Raw genomic sequence first — 12,825 nt, 5'->3', positions numbered from 1 at the left:
GTATGTACTTTAGTGACCCATTTATCAAAATCAGTTGAGAAAAATTTGGCTTATTAAGATTTGTTAGGTTTTTGGCACAAACTCTCCATGCCCCTCCAAGACCAAGCAAAATGGAGTTTTGATCATAATTCATGCTATTGACAGACCAAATTCTTGACATAAGGCCTTAATTTTGTATTAGGTGAATGAAAATGAAACATCAAAGCCAATCCAGTGCCATTATCTAGAAACATCTCGACTCGTAGCTTACAAATGCACTAAGAAGGTCTCTGATTGGCACTACAAACACCTAGCGGTTAGCAAAATATAGTAAAGTAATAAATGAAAACCTTGTACCCATCATAGAGCACAAATGATGATGTTCTCACCTAGATATGACAATATTTTTTAGAGATGCTTGAATTTTCTCTTATCTATGTTTGTTAGGCCATATTTCCATTAATATCATACTCCAAGCATGCAAAATCTCTATATTTTGTCAGGCCTTATCAGTTATTAAAAGAGTAGCTACAATGAATATTTGAAGTTCATATATTTTGAACTGCGGTATTAAATACGTATGATGCACGATCCTTCGCAGTAGATAGCGCTATTTATGCAATAGCGAAAATCAGACCTGAAAAAAAAAAAAAAAAAAACTTAACGGCCTTCTCCCAGTTGGCTTGTTAGCTCAATTGGTAGAGCGCTGTATTAGTATCGCAGAGGTCAGTGGTTCGAATCCCGTACAGGCCTGATTTTTTTCAGGTCTGATTTTCGCTATTGCATAAATAGTGCTATCTACTGCGAAGGATCGTGCATCATACGTAAAAGAGGAGCGATAAGAAGTTTCAGGATAATTTAAATGATGGCGCTTTGTTCCTTTGGAGGGGTAAGTGATCATTGCGCTGCCTTGTCATGGGCTCTGCACGAAACAAGAATGGTTCCTTTGTTGTCTCGCGATAATGACATGACTGCTTGGTTAAAACACAAGTACAAGGGGTCAGGTGCCCACGGGCGAGAGGAAGACCCTGTGATACCAAAGCTACAAGTACAGGTAATTCAAAATATAAGAAAGAGCTCATACACGTGCATAAATGTAGCAGATGGCATTTCAAGTGCCACTCTCGCTAAGAGCCGTCCTCTCAATTTCCCGTCCAAAAAAAAATTTCCTTAAATCTTTTTCCCTATGAAGAGGGTTCAGGACACATGTTTCAGAAATAGTTTGTTTGTTTTCCATTTCTCTTTTGTATGAAGATTTCATTTTTCGCGAACTCTCTGCCAAGGGAAGATTAGCCAAGGTGTTGCAAAACCAAAAACTCAGTCAACTACTGTCATCGTGCGAGTTTTTCGACGTTGAAATTATAGGTAGTGCTCCTCGAGACGTCAGCTTTTGTAATCGTTAAGGTGGCCAATTTACCATTTCAACTTTGTTGATATATCCAAATTATTTCGTTACCCCCACCGACGCAGCCCCAAACAGTTTCTTTAGAAACTATCAGCCTTTCTTCTACAGTTAGCCAATTCCTATGATTACCGCAAGCGATGGTCGACAAACCCGCCCTACTCAAAACTCAGTGAAGGTGGCGTGACTCCTCGACTTCGCTTAGTCCTCTCACTCTCACGTCCAATATGGTGGGCTAGTCGATATAATAACAATCGCATCTCGAGGTGTTGAGTGGCATGTTTCACATAAACTGCAACACAAAATATTTGTTATCCAGCTCTCCTAACTGTGGATTTCTTATTTACTGTCGGATGATTTGATTTATTGAGCTCTAACGTACCAGGGAAATCGGATGGATTACAACTCACCTAGATGCTACTCACTACAACTTGTATGTATCATCCTGCTCTTTTACTGATGCCATCATGCGTATTTACTAGAGCTAGCAAGGCTATCAAAAGTTTAACCATAGATCTTCTGTTAACGGTCGTTTTCGTTAAGCTCTCTTCATACTGCATCAATAAATGGGTCCGACAAAATATAGAGACTTTGCATGCTTGTGAGTATAGTGTGTATGGAAATATGACCTGAAAAATATAAATCAGAAGAAATTCAAGCATCTCTTGAAAAAATATTGTCATATCTTGGCAAGGACATCACTATTTGTGCTCTATGATGGGTACTAGGTTTTCAAAAAGAAAAAATTAATTTTATTTGCTAAACCCAGGTGTATGTAGTGCTAATCAGAGGCCTTCTTAAAGCATTTGTAAGCTATAAGTCGAGGTATTTCTAGATAATGACACTTGATTGGCTTTAGTGTTCCACTTTCACTCACCAAATACAAAATAAAGACCTTATGTCAAGAATTTGGTCTGTCAATAGCATGAATTATGCTCAAAATCCCATTTTGTTTGGCCTTGGAGGGGCATGGAGAGTTTGTGCCAAAAACCTAACAAACCTTAATAAGTCAAATTTTTCCCAACTGATTTTGATAAATGGGTCTCTAAAGTACATACTAGATTTAGTATGAAAGTTATGCAAGAAGACAGGTTAGTCTAATGGTTTTTGAAAAATGGCAATTTTGGGTAATGATTTTGACCTCAAATTTGACCTAACTTTAGCCTCAGGTTCCTCTGTCTAACGACTTGCGAACAAAGTTATAATTATGAAGTAAAAGGTCCACTATAGTAGAGTTCATGGTCAAATTCGTATGGCAGCACAATTTACCAGTGGAGTTTTATAGTACTTTCAAAGTGCCAACTAGAAGGATGAATTTTTGGTGCTCCACAGGCAACAAATAGGACCCCCTGAAACTCCAGAACAAACAGTCAGAGAAGTGAGCCAAAGTGGCTTTCGAAATATCTTATCACACTCAACTTTTGTGCCAAGTTTCAGTCGAATCGGTTGACCACCACTTCTGGCCCCCGGAACACTTTCTCAGGCAGGGACACTTAATACAAATGTATTACCACCAAGTTTAAAAATCAATGCTTATCTGAACCATAATGAAGGGAATTTAGAAGACTGCCAAGCTTACAGGAAGTCATGAAATGTTCAGGTCTGAATCATTCTGGGCATTACTTGGAAAAATAAGCAATGGAATATAGGCATTGTAGAAAATCATTTGTGAAAACCAAAACATCACATCATTCCACAGTTGTGTTGTCCAACAACTTGTTTCAATACCGGCTAGTAAAATACATTTGAAAAAAACATCGTAAGTATTAAACTCCAAAAATGATCCTTAAAGCCTGATAAGATATCTGGTATTGTTCAATCGTGATTCCCACACTTTTGTCGATTCGAAATTTGCCTCCGTGAATTCTCAATTATGCAAGGAGAATGCAACTACAATACTATTTATTTCACTTTATGGCACTTTCAGGTGGCTTCAGACAGTTTCAAACACTTTCTAACATTTTCAGACACTCAGTGGTGCAACCCGCACCAATAGATCAAACCGATAGTTGTTGGCTTGCGAGAGTGCGATGACTCCTTTCAGTGAGATAAAACCCGTATCGAAGATTCAAGCTGTTGAATGTTGTCTTTTAAGAGCATAAAAGCTCTTACACAAGCTGCACTTATAACGAAAGCCGGGTCTGAGTGTGTTATAATTTGGATATATCAACAAAGTTGAAATGGTAAATTGGCCACTGTAACGGTTACAGAAGCTGACGTTACGAGCGTTAGCCCTTAGTCGGAGCGAATAGAGGAATTGTGGGTTGTGTGTGCTTTTAAAGGCAGAAAATGGAGCTACGTTATTGGTGAGAACTCGGAAACGAGAAAAACACGAATAAATTAGTGGGATGAAAAGCGTTCGTTGATTCCTGTGAGATTTAGACTGCCGGTTTGAAAGATGAGCTTTTGCTCTAGAGTTTTACGGCTTTCCGTGCTACCTAAGTGTAAGGAAAGACCGCAGATTGCCATATGTTGCTTAGAATGATTAGGTAAATAAAAGTGTCTAGCGACTGGTTTCGATGTGTCCTTGTCATTCTTTTCCACGTCGCGAAGGTGTTCTCGGAATCGGTCACCTAGTCCTCTGCCTGTTTCGCCGATGTATATCTTTTTGCAATAAGTGCAAGTTATGCAATAGATTTCATTGGCGGAGGTGCACGTGAAGTGATCAGTGATCTTAATGAATTGTTTGGGTCCCGATATTTTATCAGTGTTGTGAATGAAAGGACACGTTTTGCATCGTGCACGAGTGCATTTAAAAGTGCCTGGTTGGTCATCAGTCTAAAAAGAACTTCTGACCAAAAAATTGCTTATGTTTTTGTCGCGTTTGAATGAAATTAGCGGAGGCTGCGAAAAGATAGTGCTTGTCTCTGGATCGTTTTGAAGTAATTTAAAGTTTTTAAGAATGATAGATTCGACTGAGTGGCTGTGAGGGTGAAACGTGAGAGTGAATGGAATGCGGTCGGAATCTTCCTTTTGTAACGTTTGTAGTGCTGAATGTCGATCGATAAGTTGGGCGCGGTGGTAACCCGCTTGAACGACAGAAACAGGGTACCACGTTTATCGAAAAACTGGCACATTGACTCTGATTTGTGGTGGAAATCAGAGTCATCACTACATAAACGGCGAAGTCTTAGAAACTGAGAAAAAGGAATGGAATTCTTAACGGGAGATGGATGCGAAGACGAATATAACAAGTAATTATGCGAGTCTGTAGGTTTGTAATGTGCATAAAGTAGTTGCCTTATGCACTAGTACATAAACCGTTGCCTTCAATTGAAACTTGGATGTCTAAAAAGGATAAAGACTTGTCAGAAATTTCCCCGGTATATTTCAGAGCCGGGTGAAAAGAATTGACTGCGGTTATGAATTGAGTGAGCTCCTCTCTGGTAGAAGGGGTAGCGCCGATACTGTCGTCGATGCAGCAACGTAGAGTTCAGGTTTGGAGCCGTTGTATTGGCTGAAAAATTGGTGTTCGACAAAACCTACAAAAAGATTGGCATAGCTAGGTGTTAGTTTGTGTGAGGAGAACTAACTCGTGATACGATCACCTGAAGAAAATTACTCGAGACCGCGCTTACAACCAAGATGGCTGACTCAGACTAAGTGCGCCGTACGGCACTAGACAACGTGACAGGCGACTCGACTCGACTCTGGTGGACAAATCAATCAATCAATCAATCAATCAATAAGTAAATCATTCAATCAATCAATCAGTAAATCAATCAATCAATCAATCAGTAAATCAGATCGAGCTATAATGTGACTATACACTCTGTGTAAGCCACACAAAAAACTAGTTTCAATCAAAATCTGAACATGTGAGTCTCTTCGTGACAACAAAACACGATCATGATCAACTGTACATAGTGTTTGGTACCACTCTGGGCATGTTGGTAGGTAAAAAGCTAAAAGCGATATCGCCTTTGTCTGACGGTCGCGTTTTCCCGCGCTTTTATAGAAGGTTTGCGGTCGCCGTCTTCCCGTGCTTTAGACAGCTTGCGGTCGCGTTTTCCCTCGCAGTAGAGAGTTTGCGTCTTATTACCTATAGTTGTCATCAGCTCCTAGTTACATTATCCTTTGTTGTGATTGGCTGATGTGTTTATTTTGGTTTTGGTTTTACAACAATTATTTGAGATACACTTTAGTTGTACAATTTGCGGTCTTAAATCTTTCCACCCACCATATGCCTCTATATCGATTGATTTTCTCTCAGTTAATAATATCTTGAAAATCCACCTGAGTGACACTCAGTTTTCAGATGCTTTAAATGATTTTAACTTCTTTGATATACGTTGAGATCAAATAGTACCAAAAGATATAAGATCCTTATAAACAAATATCTGATAACTAAAAGGACAATAGCCTATTTCTGAATTACCCTAGGCCTCTTTTTCAAAACGAGGCCTGGTGCTCAACCATTCTTTTGAAAATTAGTTTAATTTGCATGTGAAAACTTATTATCATATGAAAGGATGAGCACCAGGACTCGTTTTGAAAATGAGGCCAAGGGCAATTCGGAAATGGGCTATTTGTTACTCTTTCGTTTGTGTACTCTGAGTAAATTATGACAATCTCAGTATTGTATTCAAAGGTGTAAAGTAATTACGAAGAAATGTTGCTTTTGCTGATTAACTAATCATTTAGCTAAGCGAAACATTTCTAAATAAGTAAACCCGATCAGTTATTAGTAAATATAAGTTAGAAAACGTAAAAGATGGTGTATACAGCATTGGCTTTGCCTTTCAAAATTAATTTTTTGGTGAGCCAGCTGTAGTAAAATATCATACCTAAATGCAGAAACGTGTTTCACGCTTTACTGACTTAAAACAGTTTGCAAGTAAGTTAAACTTAGTCGGCTCGTAACGTAAATCCTTACTTGAAGTCAAAAACTTATGACGGGAGATAATGAAGGAAAAATACCAAACAACACAAGATATATGGATATATGGCGCTGAGAAGTATCAAAATACTTTTGTAAGAGCCATGGTGATGCAGTTTAATGACAGACAACCAATCGAGCTTGACACGTAGTTCGTGACTTGCTCCGACGTAAGATTTGTTGTCACGGCATGACTAGTTCTTACGCTTGTGAGCGGTCAATCATTCATGAGACTCATGATATCAACTCGTCATGATTTTGTGATTAAGTATTCAAAAGATACTTTTTCGACCTTTTTTCGTAACAGAAAATGTTTTTATCAAACATTTGAAATGTAAATGTTTTTGTTTCTTTTTCGATCCGTTTTGCGAATACTACGAAATGATGTAGTACAGATCATGTCAATAGTGACTTGTAATAACTAACATTCGACCATTATCTGCATAGTTAACAATATTGATTGTCCAAAAGAAATTTAATATGCAAGATGGTACATTTGTTACTTATGATACCTAGTTTGTTATTTTAACTGCTTCAGTTTACAAAAAAACAGTAATGATCAGTATCGTTTGACAAGTTCGGTTGAGAAAAAGGAAGAGGTTGTTTGTTACATTCACCATAATCATATTTTCAATTTTCCTTCTATGAAATGCAGGTAAAGTTTCTTTGGGAGATTTACTCTGGGATAGGCGAGTAAATGGATCCTTTGATACTCTTTAAGTACCTTTCTCTTTCCGTCCTCTTCTGAGCGTGGACTCCATAAACCGTTGCAACTGCGATGAGATCGTCGTTCTTGTAGACAAATTCAGTAAAACCGTCCATATCAATCCCTATGGCACTTTCATCCCAGGCACAGCCACTCTGTATGGCAAGGGGCGGTTTGAGTTTCTGCGTAATGCAGCAAGTACAAATAAATTTGTACTTGTTCATATCGAGCGCTACAACTTTCTCGCGCAGAATGTTTACTAGTTCTCGTGATAACGCCGCACATTCGCTGGCCACATAACTTCTTCCTTTCAGTTTACTCTCTAAAACCTCTTGGAGAACCCTTCTGACGTTTTCTTGCATGAATCCAATTGAAATCTTACGCTCTCTAGGTTCCAACGGAAGGGATTTCGAGCGACTACGCAACGGATAATCAGCATGGGTCATGACGGCAACACCATGGTCTCCCTCTCGTATCTTGGGTATCTCTTCTGTCTCAAACAATGAATGCCTTCTTCTACGCATAGCAGTGTTCTTTGCAAGAGTTTTCCCTTCGAACTCCTGAGCGATCTTTAACGTGGAGATATTTGACTCCATGTCACAGTCTGTACATGCCTCGGGTAAACACACCTCCTTCACGCCTTCTTTCGGGTCGTCGCAAGTTTAGCGCTTATTTATTGTCCCTATAGCTTCCACATCGAATCCTTCGTTTCCTGTTCGTGTGCTTTAATCCTCCTTTAAATATCCCTCTATCTCGAGCGTTTTGAGGACCACGCAAACTTTCGTTTCGCTTGCATCAGAAGTAGTGACAGGCCTTCAAACACAATACGAACTTTGTTTATGTCCTTTCCAATGTAAACAACATTCCGTCATTGATCCATTGAAGTTAGCCCCAGGGCACTCGACTGAGCTCTGCCTTGACTGGTTTACGTTACCTCACCAAGTAGTTTAGATATATAAAATTCTATTTTTTTTAAGCAACGAAAATGACTACCCCCTCGAGTAATCAGTGCATCTCGATTTTGGGAAGTTGACTTCGCTCTTTGCGGTCCAGTTAAGTCGGTTAATTGTTCATGTGAGATGCAGTAATTAAAACGAAATTAAAAGCAGTCGAGAGTCTCCCACATACATCTGCTGCTTATCCTGTGACAAAAATTTTTGTCATGCCAGAAGCGCATGAGTTTAGTGTACGTACACAGACTTCAAACTGAAATTTGTCTCTTTCTCAGTTTTTTCACCAGAGGAACAAAAAGAAGAAAAAAGGGGGACGACAAATAAAGAGGACGGATCAGTTTTTGACGCTTTATGTTTGAGCAGACACATTTCAGAGCTTGTGGCGTCTTTGTTATGATAATCAATGTTATTTCGTGCGCCTCGTAAGCCGATATTGTCTTGGAGAATGAACAACAAAAGGAAATATACAAGGAAGAATTAACAAAACAGATCACTACACGATTGAAAAATGTCAATTTGGCTATTATTTCAGAACACGAGGAGTCTGAGAGAACTCACTTAATGAGCTTCGGTCTGCTTGGCGGGTTATGCTAATTTGAAGGAGCTTCATATATTGCGTGGATGATGATAATTGAATCTAATGAAACAAATCTCGGCTGTGCTGAAAGACTAATTAAAGTAGATGAAAATGAGACGAAAAGCTTGGCACCGTATATTACAAGAGATCAACTGCAAATGTTCCAATCATTATATCCCTTAAATGTACACTAACGTTATCCCACAATAGAATAGTCCAATCATATGGCGTGTTTCGTACGGTTGTTTATCTGAAGCGGTAGGTGCAAAGCTACGGAAATGTCTATAAATAACATGATTATTTTCGGCGGAAACCAGCAAGCCTGATTCATGTCACGTTATAAAAGAACTGAGATACTACGAGCGCCCTGATTGGTCAAAAACCTATTGTTCATGGCTTTATAAAAGCGAAAGACCGCACTTTCTATAGGTCTACAGGCTCGAAATTCGTTTATTTATCGAATGATTTTATATTTTAATCAAGGCAAAAAGGAGAACGCTTAAAATTGAATTACACGTGTCAGCAAAGAAGCGTATCTATGTGCTTTGGTAATGATGCAACAACATTCCGTCATTGATCCATTGAAGTTAGCCCCAGGGCACTTGACTGAGCGCTGCCTTGACTGGTTTACGTTACCTCACCAAGTAGTTTAGATATATAAAATTCTATTTTTTTTAAGCAACGAAAATGACTACCCCCTCGAGTAGTCAGTGCATCTCGATTTTGGGAAGTTGACTTCGCTCTTTGCGGTCCAGTTAAGTCGGTTAATTGTTTAAGTTGAACTGGTAAATCAAGTGAAAATAAATGACGGCCTGTACAACAAAATCTATTTACTAGTGACGAAATGATACGCAACTGATTGTTCGCCGAACGCGACTCTACAGGCATAATAACCGACTTCGGCGAGAACATTCATTATCCTCCTAGAAACTCAAGCCAACGATATGGTTTTTTCACATCTTGAGCTGTTGAAAAAATCGTGGAAGCTCGTCATCTCTATACTTTCTTAAACATCCTCCTTCGTTTTTGTGGCCTTTTTCCATTATACCTCAGTTTACAGGTTTCCAACATGACCCAACTGATTATAACCTAACTCTTTTAAGTGACTTTAGATAGATTTGCGTTGACAAAGGTCTAACTCTCAGTGCTTTTGTTTATCTAAATATTAAAAGAGTACTTCATCAAGTTAAAAAGAAAATGGCCCAAAGTTTAGATATCACAGGCAAAAGAAAGTAAGCGGAACTGGTTGACCGTAGCAACTTTCATGTGGGATTTTGGAAAAAATTAGACTTGAACTGAGTTTTTTATCTGTCGTAAATCATTCGGCTCGGTGTTACTCGTTTTCTAAGTGTGCAGCTGATTCGTTTATATTTGCTGATATTGTTTTGTTGTCTCTGCTTTCCTCTACCTCACGAATTTTAACGGTTTCGAACCTTCACGGTTCTATATTAACAAGTTATTGACAGGACATTTAATTTGAAAATCACCACGGTTCTGCGATCGGCTTGTCCTGTCTGACCAGAGCAACCAGTGTCAGTGTTTGTACAGGAATACTGACATCCCATGTCATGATATATCTCGGGCGAAAAACGAATGCTTCACAAATTCTCTTCCAGTGGACGTGACAAATGTGGTCCAAAACTAGCATCAGACGATTTGGAGGGGTTTGATGGGTGGGGTGGGAGTGGGTATGAGGAGCACCGCGAAGTCGGTTTTATCGCTTTATAAGTACATCCTACCTCTTAGAAATATCTAAAGAAATTCGAAGTCTACTTCTTAAGTTGGCTGATTCCTTACTTTCTTTGGATCACTGATTTCCACAAGGCTAATAGAAGCTCGCAAGCTAATTATGAAATTTCTCTAACTTCACACTTATCTGTTTCAACTTCATTTTTCTGTAAGGTGGGTGTATTTATTCTGAGTTGGTGGGTTAATACTGCTTCTCTGCGTTGGATCGATGAGCAACAGAATGCCAAACTCGGCATCTGCAGCCCACACACTTGTGTTGCATTGATGAAATAAAGTTTACTGTAGTATTTCTGCTTTCCGCAAGCAAAGCTTCAGGCCAATCATCTTTTTTCAAAATTATACGTAAGTCTCCAATACCACCTGACACTTTTGGTTCAAATGTCATTCTTAATGGGTCGTTAAATTGTTTCCTTTCTATTAAGCGGTAAAGAAGTGGAGTGAGGGTACCTCCAAAGCAGCAAACCCGAAGAAAATGGAGGGATTTAACAAATTTAAGGAGACTTCGTAGATTCACAAGCCTTGTTGAATTCGTAACATTGAGGGGTTGCGAGCTTATTATTTTTGCGGAGTTGCGACCTTATTAGTTTAAGAATCTCACGAAAGTCCGTCAAATGCATCGAATCCTTCAACATGGCAAGCTCGCATCAGTTGAAGTTTTCTTCGTTTAGCAGTTTGAAAAACTCTCATAAGAATTCTTCTCGAGAAACTTGACAAAACAGGCAACTTGTCGAGTTTGCATGAGTTAAGGCCGAGTAGTGGTTTCAATGATGCAAGCAGTTCAATGGATTTGACGAAATTCCAGTGTGCTTGAAAGACAGTAAAAATCAAAGATAAAATCAATGGCGCTGCAGTTCAGCCAGAGAGCTCCCTGATCATACGCAATCCTTTGTTTTTCTGTTTTTTTTCTCTTTGCCTCAATCACTGTATGTTTGTATCATACGTGATACAATTGACCCTTGCGTATGACAAGGCCCATCAAAACAAAAATAGAGATATGCGCCTAACGGATGTTCACATTTCAAGCTTGCGCTTCCTTTTCAGTATACGCTGTGAAAATGACATGTGACTCAGATACTAAATCAATGTCCTAAAAACTACCAGCAGGCCGAAAACGAATATCCTCGATCCTTCTTAAAAATTTAGGACTTTGTCGTCGACAGAATTATCGCTTGACCTGAGCTATTGAATCAAGCATCTCGCGTCGTGACCAATATTATTAATGATATGCATAATCCCGTGGGAGCGTTTAGGTTGTGACGGTAAACAAAATCAAAATGGCGTTCACTCTCACAAAGCTTGTGACCTCGTTCCAGTCAGTTTTTCAGAACCATTCAGGAGCAATCAGAAACACAACTATAGCGCTGATAGTTTTTGGAATCAACGCCGTTGTTCAAAGCGAGGATTTTTTTCAATGTCCGCCAGATGGTTTTGCATTGTATGCAAGCTGTTTCTTCGTCATCCCAGCTTTGTTTTTATTTCTCGTGACTATATTTCTTCATAGCGGATTCTGGGATTTGGTGCGTGGATGTTGTTTTTACGAACAGCAGCAAAGGAGAGGATCAAAACGTTGCTGCTGCTGCTTCTTCCCTCGCTGGCCATGCAGCAGAAAGCTCGTGGAAATCGTATTTCAGAGTTCTTTGTCTGGCTTCATTTGGATCTTCTGGGCACTGTTACAGCGAGACTATTTTGTATGTGCAGCTCTCGGAGGAACGAAAGAAGCAAAATTGCTTACGGCCTCAACCCAGGAGAAATTAAAAATCGAAGCAGACTACGCAAATGCAGGGAAAAATTCCCAAACAGCCGCCTTATTGCTTCTCGGTTGTTCTCTGTTAGGGGCTTTCCTTGTTATTTCAATCCAGAGATGCTGTTTTCAGCGAGAAATCGGCTCATTGCCAAGTCCTTTTACTTACAAAATACTCGAAGCAGAAGCGGCAGTTGAAGCATTTAAAGAAAACATGGAAAAGTTAGCACGAGAACAAGGTAAGAGACGAGCAGACCTGTATTTTGCTACGGTGCAGCAAAACCCTTCCGACATACTCAGAAACGCTTATAATCATTTGATCGCCGTAAATAAATTCGACGAAGCGTTTCCTTCTTTGGAAGATTATCAACTTCTTCAAGCTCAGGCAGCCGTTACCGCTTTTAAAGAAAAAGTTCAACAAGAAGGCAAACAAAAAGTCGACATGACTTTTGTGGACACAACTTGGCGCGAACTTGAAGGAAATGATATGTTCTCGCTAGTTGGTCAAGCGCATGAAGCCATGGCGGAAAGATATCCTCGATCAACAGGCGACAGGACGCAGCCATACGTGAAGGAAAGGGATGATTCTGACAGCCTCAGGGGAAGCGTGTCTCGAGGAGGAGGAGGAAACGATATTGAAATGTTTCCTAGAGCTTAAGTGAGTTTACTGAATTTATAATCGAAAAACTGGTCTACCAATACTTGCTCTGACAAAGTAATGTTTTTACCACATTTAAGTAGGAAAGAAATCATGTACATGAACAGCTATCTAGATTTAGCAAGAACAGTGTTCATAGGATACTGGTAAACGGTTATCATGAAATGTTACCTCATCGATC

At 39.4% G+C, this 12,825-nt stretch overlaps 2 protein-coding genes across 2 annotated transcripts in view; one reads left to right on the top strand and one right to left on the bottom strand.

Moving 5' to 3' along the window:
• Positions 1-5,457: 5,457 nt before the first annotated feature.
• LOC148720090 (dynein light chain Tctex-type 5-A-like) lies at positions 5,458-8,024 on the bottom strand. The gene has a single exon (XM_088738829.1). It carries the CDS (start codon positions 7,560-7,562, stop codon positions 6,936-6,938), a length of 627 nt encoding a protein of 208 aa, XP_088594955.1. The 5' UTR covers positions 7,563-8,024; the 3' UTR covers positions 5,458-6,935.
• A 3,311-nt stretch (positions 8,025-11,335) lies between these two features.
• The window catches only part of LOC111326787 (calcium homeostasis modulator protein), a 2,485-nt gene continuing 995 nt past the window's right edge, over positions 11,336-12,825 (top strand). The window contains exon 1 of the mRNA XM_022930857.2: positions 11,336-12,825. This exon is cut by the window's right edge and continues 995 nt beyond it. Within this exon, the coding sequence (XP_022786592.2) occupies positions 11,520-12,644 (1,125 nt within the window). The 5' untranslated portion in view covers positions 11,336-11,519 and the 3' untranslated portion in view covers positions 12,645-12,825.

This window comes from Stylophora pistillata, chromosome 11 (genome assembly GCF_964205215.1).
Source record: "Stylophora pistillata chromosome 11, jaStyPist1.2, whole genome shotgun sequence".
Taxonomy (NCBI): Eukaryota; Metazoa; Cnidaria; class Anthozoa; order Scleractinia; family Pocilloporidae; genus Stylophora; species Stylophora pistillata.
Note: the sequence above shows the minus strand (reverse complement) of the source record. Positions and strands in the feature narration are given on the sequence as shown.

Excerpts from the sequence above, each read along its gene's own strand:
- LOC148720090 (XM_088738829.1), bottom strand. The coding sequence starts at position 7,562 with ATGGAGTCAAATATCTCCACGTTAAAGATCGCTCAGGAGTTCGAAGGG.